The sequence below is a fragment of the Oryctolagus cuniculus genome, chromosome 8 (assembly GCF_051225735.1).
Source record: "Oryctolagus cuniculus isolate XC-2025 breed Fujian yellow rabbit chromosome 8, ASM5122573v1, whole genome shotgun sequence".
Classification (NCBI taxonomy): domain Eukaryota; kingdom Metazoa; phylum Chordata; class Mammalia; order Lagomorpha; family Leporidae; genus Oryctolagus; species Oryctolagus cuniculus.
Window position 1 is genome coordinate 23,848,121 of NC_142874.1, and position 22,832 is coordinate 23,870,952.

A 22,832-nucleotide genomic window follows, 5' to 3' on the forward strand; every position below is an offset into this window, starting at 1 on the left:
CTAGCAGTAGTCCAAGGCACTGGTGATTAAGCTGCAAAGAGAGCCTAGAGAAAACTTGGCTTGCAGCCCCAACGAGGAAAGTGTACTTTCCAAACTAGAAGAGAAAAAAAAGTATGGACACAATTTCTCTTTCCCCAATCACTTTACAATGCCATTCTGTAACAAGCCAATAGAGCAGGTGCCATTTTGGACATATGTAACAGCTGTGCCAGCTCGTGTCCATGCCCAGCAACTAGTTGAGTGGAGACCCCTGACTAGTGGGAAGAACTAACAGGGGGATAGGAGCCTGTGACTTTGTGAGGCTTCTCTACTGGGACTGTGAAAAAAACTGAGGGTGTGAGGCAGGATCCACGGTGAGGCTGGGACTTTGGGCACTCACACTGGGAGACTCCACATGCTCAGGGCTTCCTGGTTACCTGGTGAGAGACATCGCTGGAGAATCTAAACTTACACTGAGGACTGCACAGATCCTTTGTGTGCTCCCTGCGACAGAGTGGATGAATATTATAGCCACTGGGGCTAGCGCTAAGGCACTGGTCTCCATTAAGGAGAGGAGCTCAGCTGAGCAGAAAAAATTTCCCTTCTGATAAAAAACAGAGAGAGAGATTTACTGTGCCAAACCTGGGTGTATCACCTCAGACATGCCCTTAACCCTGGAGAACTGAACAGAGCTCCCTGATCACACCCACTACAAGCTAGATATTCACTTAAAGTAGACATTCCACTTATCTACAGAGCCACAGTACACAGATAAAATCCACTAGACCAAAAAAAAAAAAAAAAGAAGAAGAAGAAGAAGAAGAAAAGGAAGAAACCAACAAGTATCTCCACACATGCCAAACAACAAACCCACCAATTCAAGAAACAAGAATAAGGAACACGACATGACACCCTGAAAAGAGTAAAACCCTTCAACAGTAGATTGTGAATACATTGAGGCAGAAGAAATGTAGGAAATGGAAGTTTAAAAATTGATCGTAAGATTACACAGAAGTTATCGGACACAAATGCACAAACTACTGAAATCTGTACAGGACATGAAATAAAATTTCCTCCATGAAATTGAGACCTTAAAGGGAAATCAAAATGAAATGAAGAATATAATAAAATGAATTAAAAATGCAGTGGGGAGCCTTAACAACATAATCAGTGAAGAAGAAAGAATATGGGCCGGCACCACGGCTCAATAGGATAATCCTCCACCTAGCGGCGCCAGCACACCAGGTTCTAGTCCTGGTCGGGGCACCGGATTCTGTCCCGGTTGCCCCTCTTCCAGGCCAGCTCTCTGCTGTGGCCTGGGAGTGCAGTAGAGGATGGCCCAAGTTCTTGGGCCCTGCACCCCAAGGGAGACCAGGAGAAGCACCTGGCTCCAGCCTTCGGATCGGCGCGGTGCGCTGGCTGCAGCGTGCCGGCCGCAACGGCCATTGGAGGGTGAACCAATGGCAAAGGAAGACCTTTCTCTCTGTCTGTCTCACTGCCCACTCTGCCTGTAGAAAAAAAAAAAAAAAGAAGAAAGAATATAAGACTTAGGAGACAAAGCACAGGAAAGAATACAGTCAAACCAAACACAAGAAGAGGAAATTAGAAACCTAAAAAACACTGTTGGAAATCTACAAGATACTATAAAGTGACCCAACATACAGGTTCTAGAAGTTCCTGAAGGCATGGAAAGAGAGAAAAGATTAGAAGGCCTTTTGAATGAAATAGTAACGGAAAACTTTCCTAATTTGGAGAAAGAAAGGGACATCCAAGTAAGGAAGCACATGAAACTCCTAATAGACATAACCAGAAAATATCCTCATCATGCCACATTGTAATCAAACTCACCACAGTAAAACAGAAGGAGAAGATTCTAAAATGTGCATGTGAGAAATGTCATGGTACTTTTAGAGGATCTCCAGTTAGACTCACAGCAGACATCTCATCAGAAACCCTACAAGCTAGGAGAGAATGGCCAGATATACTCCAAGGCTTAAAAGAAAAAAAATGTCATCCAACAATATCATACCTGCAAAGATCTCATTTATGAACGAAGGTGAAATAAAGACCTTCCATAACAAACAGAAATTCAAAGAATTTATCACCACCCGTCCAGCCCCACAAAAGATGCTTAAGGATTTGTTGCACACAGAAACATGGTCATCACTACAAAAGAAGGTAAAGGAAGAAAATCCCTCAGTAAAAGTTCAAAGGAAATTCAACGTAAAAAACAGGAATATTTTTGGGAAAATGGCAGGGAAAAGTAGTTACTTATTAATAGTCATCTTCAATCTAAATGCCTTCAAATCCCCCGTTAAAAGACACAGACTGGCTGAATGGATTAACAAACAAAACCCATCTATTTGCTGCCTACAGGAAGGAAAAAATGTTTGCAGTCACTGTGAAATTTCCCCAAATGTGACAAAAATAAAAAGTTACAAATTAGCGGCTGGTGCTGTGGCATAGCGGGTAAGGTCGCTGCCTGTATGCCGGCATCCCATATGGGTGCCAGTTCAAGTCCTGGCTGCTCCACTTCCCATCCAGCTCTCTGCTGTGGCCTGGGAAAGCAGTAGAAGATGGCCCAAGTCCTTGGGCCCCTGTACCCACGTGGGAGACCCGGAGGAAGCTCCTGGCTCCTGGCTTCGGATTGCAGTGCCTCCAGGCGTTGCGGCCATCTGGGGAGTGAACCAGTGGATGGAAGACCTCTCTCTCTCTCCGCGCCTCTCCTTCTCCCTCTGTGTAATTTGACTTTCAAGTAAATAAATAAATCTTTTTTAAAAAGTTACAAATTAAAGGAACTCAGAAAATATCAAACAAAATAGATTCAAAGAAAGCCATGTTTTGGCACATTGTGGTCATATTACTGTAAGTCAGAGAAGGAGCACAGATCCTGAAAGCAGGGACACAAAAATAGGCAAATAAGACAGTCACCATGGATCACTCAAGCTATCAGAAAGCATCGTGACCAGAACACAGTGGAATATCTGCAAGGCGTAGAGAGAGAAATATTAGCTAGGATATTCTTTCCAGGTTCAGCAAAAGTGCCTTTCAAGAGTGAAGCTGAGGGGCTGGCGCTGTGGTGCAGTGGGTGAATGCCCTGGCCTGAAGTACTGGCATCCCATATGGGCGCTGGTTCAAGACTTGGCTGCTCCGCTTCCAGTCCAGCTCTCCTCTGTGGCCTGGGAAAGCAGTGGGATGGCCCAAGTCCCTAGGCCCCTGCACCTGTGTGGGAGACCTGGAAAAAGTTCCTGGCTCCTGGCTTCGGATCCGTGCAGCTCTGGCCATTGCAGCCAATTGGGGGGTGAACCATCGGATGTAAGACCTCTCTCTCTCTCTCTCTCTCTCTCTCTCTGCATTTCCTCTCTCTGTGTAAGTCTGATTTTCAAATAAATAAAATAAATAAATCTTTTTTTTTTAAAGTGAAGCTGAAATCTACACATTTTTGGATGAAAGCAAATTAGAAAATTGGTTGGCACCAGAACTTTACTACAGGAAATGGCAAGTTTCCGTAAGATAAAATCAAGAGAAAATTAGAGAAAACTCAGATTTTCAAGTGTGAATGAATAGCATTAGGTATGATTATTTTATGAAAACCATACATAAATGAAATTGATTTTGAAAAATTCCAGGATGAGCAACCATTTGCCATAACTAAAACCAAAGCAGCTTGAGACAAGGGTGCTCCTCCCTACAGGAGAACTCCACTTCAACTTCTTCAAGCAATTCCTCTGGTTATGGAAAACAGCTCATAAAAGATGCCTGGCTCTGATTAGCTGCTGGGAAATGGCTGTGCTGGACTAGGCTTTTTCCACTGCGAATACCATGTTTTGTGATCTGAAGCTGCTGTAAAGAAAAAAGTCAAATAGCGTATCAGTGTTATCATGGTCACCGTTATGAAGATCTGCGCTAGTGTGTCATGATTTTAGAAATCAAATGTGATCCAACTGAAGATATTCTTCCCTACAACATACAAAAATGAGGAAGACACACACCGATCTCTCCAAAGGTTCACCCCTCCAAGTTTAATTCAATCCTGACAGACTTTGGTGTGGGACGTAACCAGCTCAATGCAACACCTAACTCAGAGAGTGGATTCTGTTCCACAAAGGGAGCATTACTAGAGCAAACAATCAATTGGAACATGAAATGAACAACAGGTGGCAATAGTATTTATACCAATGTTCCATTTCCAGGTGAGGACTGTATGGTGTTTATCTAAACTATATCTTGATCTTGGGAATACACAGGTATTCGAAGATAAAGGCATGCAGCATATGTAACTGCCTTCAGAAAGAAGCATATCCAGACACACATCAAGAGACAGACAGAGAAAATAAATTATGGAACAAAAATAGGACAAGATGTCATCAAATCAGCACATTTGGATGTGATAGTCCTATCACTCTTTCACACATTTCAGGGTTTTAAAATTCCTTCCAAATAAATAAAAATATTTTAACATGAAATAAATATTGAAAAACTGGGAACAAACAAAAACACTGTTTGAAAGTAGTGACAAATGAACAGAAATATTTAATTCCCAGAATACTGGCTTGGGAAAAACACTTTATGAAAATGTGAAACTCTGTGGATATTTAACACGAAATAGTCTTTCTAAGCATAAGCACTGAGTTATCGTGGATTCCCAATGCTTCATATAACCTAACATTTACTTTTTTATGTACACAAAAAAATTGCATGTGTAGGTGAAGATATATTTCTCCATGTTCCCTTCGGAATACTCTCACTCTCCCATCTCTCTCTGTCACTCCAATCTCACTCTCTCCTCCCTCTTCTTCTCATCCCCTCCTCTCTCCTCTCCTCTGTTCCATTATATTGTTCCTCTTCCCATACTTCTTGATCTCTATCTGTTTCTCTACCTAAAACCTCTATCCCCATTGTCTCTACCTCTCTTTCAGTCAAAGTCAGGAAATTGGAATTTAAAATGTTGAGTCCAAAACACACTTACATAAGGAACGTTGCTAACGGTATCTGACTCTATCTGTAGAACTGTCGTCTGCTTTTGATCTTTCTCTTTCGACTCAGTTATACACCTAATCAAAATCATTAAGAAACAAAAATTAATGAATTAGCTAATGTTTCTCTTCAAATCAATTCATGTGGCAAAATGTTCTATATATTTCTCATCATTGATATGTACCTATACACACACACACACACACACACACGAAACTCTTGTTTGAGGTAGCTAATACATATACTGATACAGAGACATACATATGCATTTCTGTGCACAGATATCTATAGCATACTTACAGGATATAAATATTTATATTCATCTATAAATAACTTTTATATTATTTAGATTTAGATTTGTAGAACTTCTCAGCAAGGTCAAAAGATGAGGAGTGGCATCGCTGTGGCATACGAGGTAACATCACCGCCTGTGGCACCGGCAGCCCATATGGGCACCGGTTCCAGGCCCGGCTGCTCCTCTTCCAATCCAGCTCCTGGCTATGGCCTGCGAAAGCAGTAGAAGATGGCCCAAGGCCTGGGCCCCTGTAGCTCCACAGTAGACCAGGAAAAAGCTCCTGGCTCCTAGCTTCAGATCAGCCCAGCTCTAGCCATTGCGGCCACTTGGGGAGTGAACCAGTGGATGGAAGAGCTTACCCTCCACCTTTCCTTCTTTCTGTAACTCTACCTCTCAAACAGATAAATAAATAAATCTTTAAAAAGCCAAAACAAGAACAACAACAAAACCAGATGAGTAGGAAAATAATTCTGGGAAAGACGGCATGGCCTGGAAAATAACAGGGAGTGTCTTGATGTGTGGTTTGGGCAGCAGATCCACCCCTCAACGTTTTCCTATCTGGACCGCCTTCATGGCTTCAAGTGTAGGAAGCAACAGGTGCTTTCAGACTCACTCAGTAGAGCACTGAGTAGATCCACTCAGCTACTGAGTAGCTCAGTACTAGCTACATTTATAGACATTTAATACATATTGGGAATATTGTTAGCTCTGATCCATAGGCTGTATGGAGGGAAAGATGAAAGATACATCTTGAACTTCTTCAACAGTGAATAGAACATTCATGTGAATGAGGGAACATGACTTACAGCACATGTAGAGAAACCAAGGATTGCAAGATCATCTAAGAGTATTTTCAAGTGGGAAGAGCATTTTTAAGTGGGAATCATGTAGGGGCACTGCTTGCAGAGATTTATGCCTCCTATCACAAACGAAAGATTCAAAATCTGTATGCTAGAGAAATACCTGTCCAGCAGACGTTCCCATTTTTCCATAAATGTCTTCGAACTGCAAGCAGAGAAGTCAGAGAAAATAGTAAGCTACATAAAAGACTAATTCCATCTGATTAAGACTACCATTGCAGACAAACACACCAGCAGGCAAGTGTGGGTGACGGGGACTCAGGCGTAAGTAGTGCCCTCTCACACAAGGGCTCTGGGTGGAGTCTGCTCTTGTACAGCAACATTACAGCGATGGGAAAGAGTTCTTCAAGGGAAGGAGAAGCTGACTTGAAATGAAACCCTGGATTGCAACTATGGGATGCTAGCTCAGTGATCACAGGAGTCACTGAACTGACAGGAGTCTCAGTATCCACCATCGAAAGTGGAGGTCATTAAACCTCAGAGTGCTCCTGTAGCTTGAAGTGCTATTCAAATGGAAAAAGCATTATGATCAGATTATGTCACACTGAAGAGACTGGGCATGTGAATGGAATGCTCTGGGCTCACTTTAGGGGGGAAATCCATACCACTGTACTTCACAGAGGCTGCAGAATTGTCAGATGTCAAATAAATACCTAGAAAATTATTTTAGTGCTATGATGTGCTGAAGGATGTCAAAGCACCTAGTGTTTGGTGACTAATGTTTTATATCCTTTCTGCTACATCATTAATGTATTTGAAATCCAAAGTGAAAAAGATCTGCAGTCGCAAACATACATGGGCTTATAATTTACTAGCATTCAAAACAGCTGGGGAGTGATTGACTACATGGAAAATAAAACTGACCATTTATATGACTGGGTCCTGTGCCGGCAGCACCTGTAATACCTTGCTCATGAATATTTTCATTATCCCGAGAGTAAACCCTAATCTCTAGTAAGCAGCCACACGCTATTCTCCACCACCCCCAGATCCTACACCATGTCATAACTATCCATTCATCAGGTCATGAACATGTAATTTGTTGCTAACTTCTGGCTCTAATGAACAACACTGCTAGGAACATTTGTGCCCAAAAGTCAGAGTTAGGAACAAACAGAGTGTATGTATGTTTACACTTTTCTTGGACCTATATTCCACAGTGGAATTGCTCAGTCCTGCTCAGTCGTCCTACATTGAACTCACGGAAGCAACAGGTTTTTCTGCAGGGGCTGCCACATTTCCTATTTCTACCAGCGAGAGCTCACCCACGCGGCATTTCTATGCCTTCTCAGGACATGCTTCCACAGCAAAGTGGACATTTCCTTGGCTTTCCACCTTCATATGGACTTGAACACCACGGGTTACTTATGCCAATTTGCATAAGAGTGATAACAGCCAACAGCAAATGTACTCGGTGCTGGGCATTGTTGTAAATGTGTTGTATGTGTTTACATAGCTTCACAGCCAATATAGCCTATGTCCACCTCGTGCCCACGCTTCTCCCTCATTCAAAAAACTGTCTAGTGGAACTCCTCATCAAAGGCACCACAAATAGGCAGCTTCCTATCACCTGCAAGATTAAGAAGACATTAAGCAATAGAATCTGAGAACCTAGGGAGAAAATTTGTCATGGCAAAGAAGACATGCAGACAGTGGTACAAGCATGGCTTTGTTCTCAGTAATATTTGCAAGCAGTTCCATCACAGAACTGAGTTGATTAACAGTTTGGATATATCTCCATTGTATCAACTTCAATATGACCTGACAGACCTGGAGGGAGTGAGGAGAGGAGGAGAGCAAAAAAGAGCACCAAGCACCTGGGATGAACTGTCTATGTGGAAAACACACAGGACATTGGGTTTGTGCCTGTTCAGAGCAGCAGGCAGAGGTTGCAAGGTACCTGCGTACACAAAAACAGACACACAAGATGTCTAGGAAATGGAGCCCCGTTTCCTTTCCTCATACCAGCCTCAAAGTGGGCCTTGGAAAACTCACCCGCATCGCATGAATCAAATCTTTGTTTCAGGTGGCCGTATCACTGAAGACACCAAATAGCAATTCTAGCAACCCAGGATATAATTTAATTTGTATATCAAGTATTATTTCTTTAGGTCATTACTTTGGGAGAATAAAAGGACTTTTTCAAGCTGAATTGATCTACTCTACTAGTTGAAACACACAAAAGCCTAGACCTAGAGGCTGGAGGATATTGGAGAGGGGCCCCAGAGCCTTGCTCTCTCAAATCTATTTTTATTAATCCAAAATACCCACTCCCCAAGTAGCTCATGGAGCCCTTGGAAAACCATTGCTTCAGACCAAAGCAAATCATTCCAACAGTTCCCATTTCATTCTCTCCACACATATTGGCACATAAAAACCTCTTGGGGAAAATATGTGTCATACAAGTGCCATGGCTGGAAGTCAAAGCATGAGGCAGCAGATTATTATAGGGTCAAATTAAAATGCTTACCAATCCCCCCCCCCCAAAAAAAACAAGTTTGGAAGAAAATTTAGGTGCATTTCTCTATCTTTGCTAGAAAAGGCAATAAGGGTTATATCCTTCTATATCAAAGTAAAATTACAAGACTCAGCAGTGATACTTACAAGAACTTGGCCCTATAATTCGCCATGGGCCAGCCAATATTCAGGCACCTGGAGGCACTGGTATCACCTTCCTCAACAATGCATTTGGAAATCCATATTTCATTGACAGGGATGACATATTTGTAGTAAATATTTTTGCTGTACCTAAAAAGATCATCAAGCAAGATGTTTTTTTCTTAAATGTAATGAGAGCACATCCTCTCCTGAGCAAACCCCAATCCTCCATGTTCCATAACCAAGAAAAGCTCACATCCATCTATTCCCTCTCAGTGCACAGCACAGGCAAGAGTCAGGTGGACCTGGACAAAATCATGTGCTCAGTGAAGGCTGGCCCACAAGGGGCCCACACACACAAGATTAACGGCAGCCAGTGGCAACAGGTGGACTGGTCTGTTTCTGAATGCTGACTATGGACTTGAGGCCATACTCTGTATTTTAAAGGTGTTACATCTTAAGAGAATCACTCACTCTCTGGTCATGCACATCTGATTGACTTCAACAGAGTGGCTGAGGGGTTGAACAAAGATTAAATCATGGATGAATTATTTATAAAATTTTCTTCTTCACAGAGATAGACTATACATACATAATCTCGGAATAACCTTAGTTTCAGATATTACAAATACCTTTGAATCTTAATTCTTATACAAATTTTGCATCTTGAAAGCTGGGATGGTGAATGTCTGGTCCCTGGGCTGTACAAAGCCTGTGAAGTCACTGAGGCTGGCACTGCCAAGGCAACTAACTGCAAGCTGGATTCAAAATTCAATAAATCCGTAACAGGCTAAATTTTTAAGTTGATGATTTTCTCCAGCCCGTGAAAGGTGCTATAAATATTCAAAATGATCCTGGTGGGGTGGGGGGACCCTCTCCACTCCTTCTCTAAAGACAGCTTCTTTCAAATTTCCTTTTTTTTTTTTTTTTTTTTAAAGGCAGAGTTAGACAGTGAGAGAGAGAAAAAGGTCTTCCTTCCGTTGGTTCATCCCCAAAATGGCTGCTATGGCCGGTGCTCTGCCAATCCGAAGCCAGGAGCAGGTGCTTCTTCCTGGTCTCCCATGCGGGTGCAGGGCCCAAGCACCCGGGCCGTCCTCCACTGCCTTCCCGGGCCACAGCAGAGAGCTGGACTGGAAGAGGAGCAACCAGGACAGAATTGGGTGCCCCAACCGGGACTAGAACCCGGGGTGCCGGCGCCGCCGGCGGAGGATTAGCCAGATGAGCCATGACACCAGCTCAAATTTCCTTCTTAAGATTTGGTTCAGATCATCTGCCCCACAGATTCTGGCTTAAAAAAATACTGTGTCCTACAGACTGCAGCCAAAATAAAAGCACAAAACAAAATGTACCTTAGTCCAAGTGCTCAACGTCTTATCCATAAGGGAAGAAAACACCTCCCATTTTTTTCTGCAGAGAGCACAAGGTGACAATATCGCAGCTTCAGCAGTGATATTGCTCAGTACTGGTTTGGTCCACCCCACTTTCGCCCTCTGGCATGCTGCCTTGTTCATTTACAAATCTAACTCTCAGGTGAGTGGTAGACGTGAAGAGCTCTAAGCCTTAAGGAGGATGTTCAGGGATTTGGCCACAGGGCTCCCTATGATTTAAAGCGATTGAAATGAAACTGTCATAAAATCTGCCATGGGATCCAAAAGAATACAAAGTGTTGAGGCAGCTGGGTGAGAGCCGGTACTATAATAAAGAGATCTAGTTTTAAACATGGGCTCACAGGACCAGCGCTGTGGCACAGTGGGTAAAGCCCTGGCCTGCTGAAGCACCGGAATCCCATATGGACGCCAGTTCTACTTCCGGCTGCTACTCTTCCAATCCAGCTCTCTGCTATGGCCTGAGATAGCAGTAGAAGATGGCCCAAGTCCTTGGGCCCCTGCACCCATGTGGGAGACCTGGAAGAAGCTCCTGGCTCCTGGCTTCAGATCGGCACAACTCTGGCTGTTGCGGCCATCTACGGAGTGAACCAATGGAGGGAAGACCTCTCTCTCTGTCTCTACATCTCTCTCTAACTGACTTTCAAATAAATAAAATAAATCTTAAAAAAAAAAAAATCATGGACCCACGACTACTGTGGTGACCTTGAGGCAGCCACTGGGGCTCTCTTAGCATCAGAGCCTGTTGGAAAACAAGAATACAGACCCATCTCAGATAGTGAAAGCAAGGATTAGGCAAGAGGAGGTACAAGATATCCTGAACACACAGATTGCGCTTAACACACCCCTGATCCAACATACCTCATATGATTGTCACTAAGATGAGACTGCATTTTATAAAACTGGGCCTGAGTCTTGCTTCTCTGCTCTAGGACAGGGCAGAACTGGAAGCCAAGGGGAGGGCAGCACTGGCAACTTTTATTTTTCTTTACTCACTTCCTGGTGAGATTTTGTTTGTGGAACTAGTCTTTGTCTTATATAATATTTCATAAATTATGAAAACACAGGTGGAGCAGATAAGCAGATGTCCAGATCAATCTATTCCTGCCTACTCCTTCCCTGCACACGTGTATTAAGCAGTTGCCTTATTCCAGGCTGTGTACTGGTTGCATTTGTGTTCAAGGCTGACAGTGGGAGTGACCACTTGTGTCTATCTCCAACCGGCACACCAAATCTGCCTCCTGTACCTTTTGCTTTCACTGTCCCTCCCAAGTTGGGGCCCTTGGTATCAGTGATCTGGGTTATCATCTCCAGGACATAGTCTCCCTCCTATATTGCTGCCAGCTCTCCAATCCATTATCTCCCAGCAGCCACAATGATATACTACAATATTTACCTGATATGGCCATTTCCATAAGGAAACCCCTTCAAAGGCATTTCTCAACCCCTTACTGGGATCTGTCAAGATCCTCTGTGACCAGAACCCTGAGCACTTATTCAGTCTCACCTCTGACCTGGTCAATTACAATGAGCTCCAGAAACATCAGCCTTGCTGAAGCCCTGCTCCCAAAGGGTCAAGCTGCATACACGATGGCCTGCAGTCCCCTCAGCCAGGCAAATCAGGACACCCAGTCTATAGAACAGGTGGCTGCTTCTCACACCAGAGGAATGGTTTCAATGTTGCATCTCACAGAGGCACCCTAGTGGGACTCTTCTCTGACACTCTCCACATGGCACTGTTTATTTCCTACTATCAGATGCACATTATTACAATCTTCAATTGTCTCTTTCTTAGTTTGATCATCTCTAGGCAAGACTCAAGAAAGAAGAATCCTGGGACCAGCACTGTGGCGTAGCAGGTAGAGCCACTGCCTGCAGTGCCAGCATGCCATGTGGGTGCCAGTTCAAGTCCCGGCTGCTCAACATCCAATACAGCTCTCTGCTATGGCCTGGGAAAGCATTAGAAGATGGCCCAAGTCCTTGGGCGCCTGTACCCATGTGGAAGATCTGGAAGAAGCTCCTGGATCCTGCATCCTGGATCCTGGATCCTGGCTTCCAACTGGTGCAGCTTCGGCATTTGCTGCCATCTGGAGAGTGAACCAGCGGATGGAAGACTGTCTCTGTCTCTCTCTGTGTCTCTTTCTCCCCCGCCCTTCTCTTTCTCTCACTGCCTCTACCTCTCTCTAACTCTTCCTTTAAAATAAATAAATAAATGTTCAAAGAGAGAGAGAGAGAGAGAGGAACCCTGTCTCTCCCATTCTTGATTCCACTGTCTACAGGGGCACAATACAGAATAAAACTTCCATGACTACTTGTTTAATAAGTGAAGAATGAAATCACTGGCAAAAACAAAGTAAAAACATGCTACTTGCTGAGAAAGAGTGCATGAAAATGAATTTTGTTAGAGACAATATATTTCACGATGATCAGGACAGCATGCAGCATATGCACCTACCGAATGTTCGAGATTTTCAGTACGTCCTTGTACAAAAAAGCCTGATGCTTTGTTTTCTTATTACCCGTTCTTAACTTTATCGGACCGTGCACCAGTAGTCTTCGTTCACGTCCCTTTGAAGCACTTGCATCCTCTGAAGTCCCAGCCTCTTGAAAATCATCGTCCCTGCTCAACAGCAAACACCAAAGAGTAGCTAGTCAATGGTCACAGACTAGTTTGATGCCAGTCATTAGGAGTGACACATGATAAAACTGTCATCTCAATTCCTCAGACAAGGCTCTCCAACTACAGATGCCAATGGGGTTTCAGGTTTTACAGGTCTCAAAGAGCAGGTGGCACTGAGAGAGTTGGACAGGGAACACATCCAAGGGAGAACCTAGGGCAAGTATCGTCTTACAGGCGTGCCAAAGAAGACAGCCGCTCAGACCAAGAGGTGTCAGGTAAGTGGAGAACTGAGAGGATAACAAGAAGGGAGCCATCGCTCCCATCAAACGCTATGGAAGGTAAGGCAGGTGGTTACTGAGGACTCATCATTGGACTTACTAACACGGAGGTCTTGGTAACCATGGACAACTGCTGGTGGAATGATGGAAGGGATGTTTTCCACAAAGTCTGTGGTACACAGAGGGTTCTAAAACAACCCATCCAAAAGCCGCACACCCTAATGATTGCAGCCTATGACTGTGCTATCTGCAAAAAGAGACTGTGAAGACAGAATGAATGTGATGAACCTTCAAATAGGGAGAGTACATTCCCTAGTTTAGGAGGCCTAAACTAACCCCCAAGAGGTCCCCAAATCAGAGATTATCATCTACACTGACTCAGGACATGGCACAGAAGGGGAAGCCAGAAAGAGTTGAAGGGCAAGGGAGAATGAATCTGTCATATGGGCAGGAGCTACACAGAAACATGAGACTAGATGTAGTCAGCCCCCAGGTGACAGCTGGAGGAGGAAGGTACCTCAACTACAAGTAAGGGGATTCAAACAATGTTCTGAATTAGCTCAGAAGCAGATCCTAGCCCAGAGCAATCTCCCAACATGTGGACCAAGCTTAGAGGACCCTATGAAGTGGACCCAGAGAATCCCAAATAAACCTGTGCCCTACAGGTCCGTAACAAGGAATTCCTGTGGTTTTCAATCTCTCCGTTTCTGGTCATTGTTGTACCTCTATTATTTTAACAAAAAGAATGTTGCTTCCTGAGACTAGGTGCCATTGCCATAAGCATCTAAAAATTGGAATGCGGATTTGCAATCAGCAATAACACGTCTGAGGAGCATGAGAAAGAAAAAGCTGAAATTCTGTGGAATACACAGTTAGCAGAAATGTGCATACGAAAGATTCTGCTGGTGTGCACTTGGCAGTATTGAGGATCAAAAGTCTGTGAGAGCATTTCAGGCATGGAAAGCCAAGACACTGTGGCAAAAACATAGTCTACACGAACGATCTCTGTAGACCCCAGTGGAAAAAAGTGGCAATCAAAGAAGAGTGCACTTATCTCTAAAGGGAAGAGAGAACTTCCACTTTGCTTATGGCCTTGTCCATAGGGGAAAAAACCGCTATAATCCAAAAGTTTTCCTTTTGAAATCTGTATTTATGAAATAAACGTTTTCTATTAAAAAAGGCTTCCATAGCCTAGACAGCTCATTTCAAGAGCCTCGGGTGGTCACTGACGTCATCCATGAGAGTGCTCATTGTTAAATTAACAGCAGAATTGGAATCCCCTGGTACGAGTACTCAAACAATATATTTCACTTTGTGTTTTTATGGGGGTGCAAACTGTTGAAATCTTTACTTAATGTATACTAAACTGATCCTCTGTAAAAAAAAAAAAAAAAATTATCAACTCCCAACTTGACTCTCACTGGGATTAAACATGACAATAGGTCTGATCTGATTTCATCATCATTTAAAAAATATCATCTATTATTTTTCACTTTATGTTTCTGTGTGAGAGCAAACTGTTGAAATCCTTACTTAATGTATACTAAGCTGATCTTCTGTATATTAAGATAATCGAAAATGAATCTTGATGTGAATGGAAGGGGAGAGGGAGTGGGAAAGGGGAGGGTAGTGGGTGGGAGGGACGGTATGTGGGGGAAGCCATTGTAATCCATAAATCGTACTTTGGAAATTTATATTCATTAAATAAAAGTTAAAAAAAAAAATTAACAGCAGAAGTCACTGTGCACTGACTCCCCATGCAGGACCTCTGTCCTCAATGAGTTGTATTGAGAGTTAACTGTAAAACCAGTTTTCAAACAGTTTGTGTATGTGCATATGTGTGCGTGTGTGTATGTGTGAAAATTGTTGACATCTTTCCTTAATATAGAGTTGGTCTTCTATGTACAAAGTCAATTGAAAATGAATCTTAATGGAGAATAGAACTGGGAAGGGGAGACTGAGGGGGATGAGGCATGGGAGTGTGGGTGGGAGGACTGATATAGTGAGAAGAATAACTATACTCCTAAAGTTGCACTTATGAAAATTTGTATCCCTTAATAGATAGATTTTAAGAATAAAAAAAGAAAGTACTGAAGATTATTGAAAATTTCAGAGTCTGACTGTTTCTAACTGGCTGTGTATGAAAGGGAGCATGTATCATAAAAGAGAACATGTAATCTGGAACAATAGTATCAATCTGCCTGGTTTTAGTGCAAGTTAAAGTAAAATATCGAAAGCAATCTTCAACTGTGAAGTTCTCCATACATATCTGCTGCTAATTCATTCTAAGTAAAAGCAACAGGCATGTCTTCTGCCTTTTCAAAGGAAAATTAAATCACATACCCCTGATATTCTAAAGCAGTTTACATCTCTAAAGAGTATTTCCATTCAACTACCACACTGCCCTCTGTAAAGAACACTAAGATGGACACCACAGCTGTCACTCACCAAGCTCCTAAAACATGGTTTCAGAAGAGGGAACACAAGGCAATTTTCAGCCTATCACATGTAAAACAAAATGACACAGCGATTGGTAAAGAAGTCATTGTAACGTGGTCCCCTGTTAGCATGACAATTTACATAATAGGGATACATTGATTCCCACTTAGTAAAATGCTTCCTATCTTATCTAAATTAGTGTTCAAATTGGGAGGCGAGGGGAGAGAAGTGCTAGACAACATGAAATAATGCTGGACACATCCACAAACATTTCTTAACATCACCCAGGCTTAGATATAACTGGTTGAGTTGGGACCATGTACCAATGGGGCTCTGTGGCCATAATAGGTAAAACCAGTTAGACTGAGCAGAACACAAAACTCTTTCATAAACAGGACAGCCTCTTTCGAGATCTTTTCAGAGAAAACTCTTTGCCATGAAGCCAAGGAAGTGTCTCCCCTGACAGTACAAAGCCTGCTCTTTTGAGCTCAGTAGCACTAAACCAAAGAACAAAAGTAGCTTCTCATGAAACCAGCACCAAAGTCAGGAATTACTTCCTCTGTTTTAAGGAAAACAGGACAGAACTCCTCCTGGGGTGACCAGTCTGCTTAAATGATCACAAGTAGTACAGGAAAAGGCTACCTTGCACTGGGGACTGGCGGATGACTTCCAGAAGCTCTGACAACATTACTTTCCATGTGTTACAACTCTAGACTCTGTCGACACTATTCAACAGAGACCATGAACAAGTCCCTGAAGACTGTGGGTTCCGCAGTAGTCAAGATCACCCATCATTGTGATGTCAAGGTTCTAAGGCTCATGCCATAACTGACAAACTCTCAAACTGATATAGTGGTTTTCTAGATTTTGGCACCATCATTCAATTCTTCAAAATTTAACTGAGATGATGGTTCATTTGCATGCAGTTGTAAGAAACACAGAGAGATTTCAGCAACCTTCCCTCCAGTTTGCCCAAGCGGCAATATATTTCAAAGCTATAGTGCAATATTATTTCTTTGCATATTTTAGTATAATTATATAATATTTTATACAAAAATAATATGTACAACATTAAAATGAATACATGATTCACCCATTTTCTGTTCTTGTAGCAAAACCCCTTAGGCTAGGTAATGTGTCAAAGAAAGAAGTTTACTTGTCTGACGGTTTTGGAGGTTGAAAAGTCCAAGAGCATGGGGCCCCACTGACTCAGCCTCTTTTCCTGGCTTATAGACAACCATCTTCACACTGTGTCCTTGCATGGCACACAAAGAGAAGGAGGTAAGGGCTTCAACAGGAGAACTGGGTGGGTGGGGGAAGAACTCTGACCATAGCAGTCTATTTTCACTTCTGTCATTGAACACTGACCTTTCGGCCCTACATACCAAATGGAGAGATAGTATCAATGTGATGCTGTGTCAATTATAAGGTTATTTTAACATATCACAAACACAAAATTCTTTTATTCAATTTCCCCCCTTAAGTGTTTAAATGGGTGATCTCTCACATCACACATAAGGGTGTTAATTGTGAAATTAACAACAGGAATCACTGTGCATTAACTTCCCATGCAGGACCTCTGTCCTCAAATTGTTGGATTATGAGAGTTAATAGTAAAACTTGTTTGCAAAGATTTACTTCATTTTAATGTATTAAGTGGAGGATGTTATCTATGTCTCATAAGCTATAGTAATGTCTAAGTGCTCACAAAGGATGCACTATGCTTGGGTTCTTCAAAGTTGATTTTCTCAAATATATATACATACATACATACATATATAAATTAAACCTCTAAAAAAGTAAATGGTGATGAACTATCTACACAGGAAAGAAGGTTTTGTAGCAACACTGGCAGGAGGGCTGCAACCAAACTAAGTAGTTTTTGAACCCCCCCTCCTTCAGCATTCGCCATGTAGAGGGTGCTGGTAAAAGGAGTTATTCTAGAAGAGTCTCAGTGTCTCCACCTGCACAACAGAGATGATAGTGCACCTCAAAGGATTGCTGCAACTATAAAATGGGATAACAGTATAGAAAATTTAGCAAGCTAACTCACAGAATAATTCTTGCTTAATACCAAGGCTGCTTAGAAAAGACAGGGAGACATTATTTTCCAAAATAGTGAACACTATCATGGATGTTTGTCCATGGCCAAAGAGAAAGGAGGGAGAATATGTCACGCAATCAAATCCACTGAGCAACGACAAAACGTCAAGCTTCTTGCAAGGTAGTTTATATATAGCCTCCCCTTGCCTCAACATCAGCTTCTGGGGTAAAAATTAGTAATTCCATTTGACAGGTGGAGAAACTGAAGCTCAGTGAAGTTGTGTGACTGGGGGCCAGATACCTAACAGTTGGTAAAGTGAGAACTCTCTAAGTCCTAAATCACACAGTGTTTCCATAGCTAAGCAGTGCCCCCCACCCCCAAGACAAGGGGAAAATATCCTTGGTATTATATACATATGCATGTATATATATTTTGCAGAATCATCTTCCTGGCATGTACCCGGGGCCTCAGTATCTTCTGCAGCTGGATTTGGTGAGCCCTCACACCCATTCATCCTTCACCCTCACAGGGCTGCTTCTGGACCCCTCGGCCTCTGTGGGCAGCTTGTTGATAACTCACAGGCAGCCAGTCTGTATTAGTGCCCAGATATGCTTTTAGTTGCCTGTTACCTTAGGCAGCCAGCCACACCTTGGCATCAGACAGGCTGGGAATAGCAGTCAATACCAAGAAAAGGTTATAATCAATGACTCTCCAGATGTCTACTTGTGCTGGCAGTTATGAGCCCTTGGGAGAACCCTTACACTCCCCATATGTTCTGGTCTCCCTCCTGAATCCCTGTAATTATCCTTTCTCATGTTGGTCCTCTGAACACCCTCATCTTTGCCTCCACCAAGGGAAACATCCTCAGTAGCTGATATCAAGCACCTGCTCCAGTGTTCCTTGCTGCCCTCTGCTGGCAAGAATAGGAAGTCATATTTTACCTCTCAGGACCATGGCACAGGGCAGGTACTTCATTGAGATGAGTCAATTCTGGAACACCAAATTGGAAGTGCTGTCACAAAACTAAGTCCATAAAATGAATACTATTTGAGAACATTTTTGAACAAATCAAAACCATTGTAAAATATCTAAGTGCACCCTGAAATGCTGCTTCTAGCTGCATCTGTCCTCTATCTTTTCATTCAAGGCAGAGTTCCAACATCACAGTGGAAAATCAGGCTCCCAATATTAATCATCATTCCCATAGTTTATAGAAATGAGCAAAAGAAATCACAAAATGGAGGATAAAGCGATAAAGCATATCCTACTCAGCCTTCCTAAAGAAACGATTAATGGTGATGATAATATACACATTAAATCAGATCTCCTAGTTCCCATGTCTGTTTCTCAAGTTGATTGAAACAGAGTAGAGGGGGATAGGATAATACGGTAAACACAAATTAAACACACAATTTGGCTACAAAAATGCATAAAGGAATGAGAGAAGAAAATCATGATGGAAGAAATGTAGTGATGCTATGACTATAATACCCTGGGCTCATAAACTACTCAAGGCAACGTCTCACGAAAAAGATTTTCTCACAATACTGCCTATTGAAACAGTGCTGAGGGAGCAGGGTGTTAGTTACTCCATTCCTTATGTCTTCATAGAGTAGACTGGCAATTGGATACACAAATATTGTAACTGCCTGGTCTTCACTTCTCCAACTTGGAATGAGATGTACATAGCATTCTATTCTTCTTGCAGCTAAGCTTGTGTGCTGATGCAGGGGACCCTCTCCTGTCACCTCACCTCTGGGAGGCAAGGGCAGATGGTAAAATAGTAGGGTCTTTGGAATTGGGACTGGAGATAGATTATGGATGTTTGAGTTTTGGCAAACTACTTCATATTTCCGCATCTCAGTTCTTATATCTGTAAAAAGAAGATAATGACTTTCAAAGTGTTGTGATGAAGTGTGAGATAAAGCATGGAATAAGATAATTCAATCCCTGATGCCTGCCTGACCCACAAACAGCACTCCAGAAACCCTGGAAGTATTCTCTCAGTGTCTAGATAGGGTTTCTCTGCCGCTCTGCTGGATGGTTCCCGCTCTGGGGCTCGCTGGGTATCAGAAGAGCTGCTTTATCACAAAGAAATACACACCTACCTCTTGGCTTCCAGCAAGTATATCCATATGCAGACAGTTTTCAAGGGTGTTTGAGATAGTATTCTTGCATGGACTTAGATTAGGGGTTGTCCAGTTTATACTTGCAGGGTTTTGGGTACACAGATAATATTCTAAGACAACACAGATTCAGAACGGGTGTTTGGCTCAGCAGTTAAGATGCCAGCATCTTCTACCACAGTGCCAGTATCAAGTCCCAGATCAACTGCCCATTCCACCTTACTACATATACTCCTTCTAGGAGGCAGGACTGCTGGCTCAAGTGCCTGGATCCCTGCCACCAATGTGGGACACCTGAGCTGAGTTCTTTAAACCTGGCATCAGCCTGATCTACCCCCTCACTACTCCAGGAACTTGAGCAAAGAACCAGCAAATGGAAGAACTCTACTTGTTACCCTCTCTGTCTTTCAAACACAGAACATGAATGACAACTGAAAAAAAGATTTTGATCTGGTTAAGTCCCTTTGTGGAGACAAGTTGCATAGCAAAGGGCACAAATAAACATAGATGAAAATGTATTTCATACAAATAACTGAAAATACACCATGTTTCTCTTATTTAAAAATAGATCTAATGATAGAGGACAAAAATAGGTAACATGGTAACAAAAGTTGACTTGGGTTATCAGAAGGTCAACTCATTTTCCTACCTAGATGGTTTATTATGATCTTATTGCTGGGTCACAAGGTTTTGGCCAGACTGGAACACAATTGTCAACACTCATAGACACAAGGTAGCTTTTCTATGTACACTTTAAAAACAGGCACCAGCAAATACTGCTGGCTTTCAATGATGCAGAATGGAAGGATCCCTACTGTTCCAATTTTACAAAATATAAATAAAAAATCTGAAAGAGAGAGGAGAGTATCCATTCTACAGTTATTCCAACATAAATGCTTATTATGGTGATAGTGAACAAAATTACTTGAAATACAATTTCAGATATTTCACAGATTATTTACAAGTAATCAAAACAGAATTCCTCAAATTCCTCAAGGACTCTCTGGATCTGATGCTCATTTGAATACTTTTCTGAGTAGATAGAAAATTCAGTTTCACACCAGTCACAGATCTTACCTGATGGATTCTTTAAGCAAAGAAAGATTAAGATAAAGGCTTCTGTCTTCTGTTTCCTTCCATTCTTTAGTCAATCATCTAATAGTGGAACACCTGAGGAAAGTGTAAATAGAAATCACACAATCAGACATGGGTAAATTTTGAAAGCATGTGAAGGGAATCTCCTGTGTCCTGGACACTCAATTGCTCAAAGGATGCAAAAGGTGAAAAGAAAATGGTTCAGAAACACTTTATTGGATGTGCTGTTGGGAAGCCACAGGATGAACTTCCTTGGCTGGGGAATGAAGGGAGGGACCATGGAAATGTCAAACTACAGCACAACTGGGATACCCATCGAGCCCACAGTTCAGCTTCCTCAGTAATGCATGACATTAAATGAAATTACTCAAATAAAGAACCTAGAAACAACAAAGCAGTGTGTTACTCAGTGTGTTAATATTCCTGAATTGAGAAATCCCCCATGTGAACTTCCTACTCGAAAAGCTGAATATCACAGTCTTAGTGAGCTTGAAGAAATTCATCTTAATTTAAACCTGACAGCATTAGTCACACCTGGTTGGGAATTTAGGCGTTACAGCGTAGCATTCTACCACCATTCTGTTCTTTCACATACAAGACATGGGGAAAATATTAAACACTACAATTGAAATGAAATTGCAAATGGAAGCAGAAGGGAAAAATGTCTCTGTGGGAATATGTACCCTATGATGCTAATGGTCTCTGAGCCTATATTTTAAAACAGGGTCGTGATAATGATCAGAAGAAGCTTCACTGCATTCTAATTATAAAGGCAGCTTCCGTTCAGCACGTATGTTTATATAGTGAGAAAATGATTAACAAGACAGGTGTGGAACCCTTGTTCTACTATGAGCCTTTTTATACACTCTAAGCAAAATACTACATTTTTAAAAACCTTCCTGCCCAAGTTTTCAGATCAAAATTCTCCCAGATAATACCTCAAAGAAATGGCAAGCTGTGGTTTAGAAAAATATGGAATTGACATAAATTTGGAGAAATCTCCAACGTGAGATGGTATGGATGAAAACAAATCATGATATTTTTCAAGAGAGCTTAAACTTGAAAGAAATCAACAACTCTCTGAGCTAGGGGAGTCTTCAATAGTGGTGCCCAAGAGTAAATTGTGATCTGTTACAAGGCTGGCAAATGACAACTACTGGGTCAAAAACAGGTCAAATACTTAACGTTACCCATGGTCATTCACTCACACAATATTGTCTCTGACAGTTTCAGGCTACAAGGTAAAGTTTCGGGCTACCCAAGTAAAGTGAAAGATAACAACATGTAAAGATTCTTTTTCTTGTCAGTCCTCCCCCCAAAATAGTTAATGATTTACACTGTACTAGATATTATAATGTCATCCAGAGTTGGTCTAGAGTATGCAGGAATATATGACCAGATGAAATGGAAGTAATATACCATTATACGTAAGGAATGTGAGTATCTTTGGAATTTATTATCCACAGGTGAGTGCAACCGATCCTCAAGGACCAGAGAGACAATTGTACTCTCTGGCTTGGCCATGAGACATGGCAAAAATGGAAACGTTGGCGAAAGGTAGTGTGAATGATTCTGAGTTAATCTTAAGAGTCCAGGGTAGCCACTAGCCCTCCAATGGCAGAATGAGAACTGTGAAAGAGACCCACTCTAGCTATCTACAAATTTGCATGAGAAACAAAACACTCATTGAGTCAGCCTGGTGTCACAGTGGGTTAAGCCACCATTTGTGATGCCCAAGTCAAAATGGTGGTACAAGTCCCAGCTGCTCTGCTTCCAATCCAGCTCCCTGCAAACGTACCTGTGAGACTGATGGATCATGCCCCAAGCTCTTGGGCTCATTGCTACCCATGTGGGAGACCCGGGGGTAGATCCATGATCCTTTTTTTCAGCCTGGCCCAGACCTAGCTGTTGCAGGCATTTGGAGGAGGGAACAGATTTTTGATATCTCTATCTATCTACCTATCTACCTACCTCTCTTTCTCTATCCCCTCCGTGTGTGCATATATGTGTATATGTATGCATATGTGCATCACTCGGACTTTCAAAAAGTAAACAGACAGAACAAAAAATACTTACTGTTGATACTCTCTGTTTGAATGTAGCAAAATCCAAATTTCATGGGTGAGTATACTCTGC

General features: G+C 42.2%; 1 protein-coding gene across 11 annotated transcripts in view; it reads right to left on the reverse strand.

Moving 5' to 3' along the window:
- Positions 1 to 22,011, reverse strand: part of LOC138843592 (rho GTPase-activating protein 20) — a 102,550-nt gene extending 80,539 nt beyond the window's left edge. For 4 of the 11 annotated variants that reach the window (XM_089302163.1, XM_089302161.1, XM_089302164.1 and 1 more), the window contains exons 1-8: positions 20,679 to 22,011; positions 19,229 to 19,348; positions 18,417 to 18,465; positions 12,550 to 12,714; positions 8,716 to 8,859; positions 6,215 to 6,256; positions 4,949 to 5,033; positions 2,587 to 2,727 (exon numbers count right to left, since the gene is read on the reverse strand). In XM_089302163.1, coding sequence (XP_089158289.1) covers positions 2,587 to 2,727; positions 4,949 to 5,033; positions 6,215 to 6,256; positions 8,716 to 8,859; positions 12,550 to 12,714; positions 18,417 to 18,465; positions 19,229 to 19,334 — 732 coding nt within the window. In that variant the 5' untranslated portion in view covers positions 19,335 to 19,348; positions 20,679 to 22,011. Of the gene's footprint in view, positions 1 to 1,827; positions 2,340 to 2,586; positions 2,728 to 4,948; positions 5,034 to 6,214; positions 6,257 to 8,715; positions 8,860 to 12,549; positions 12,715 to 18,416; positions 18,466 to 19,228; positions 19,349 to 20,678 lie in introns of those variants that run through there. The other 7 variants (XM_089302156.1, XM_089302155.1, XM_089302153.1 and 4 more) reach the window with 7 other exon arrangements.
- Positions 22,012 to 22,832: the final 821 nt, after the last annotated feature.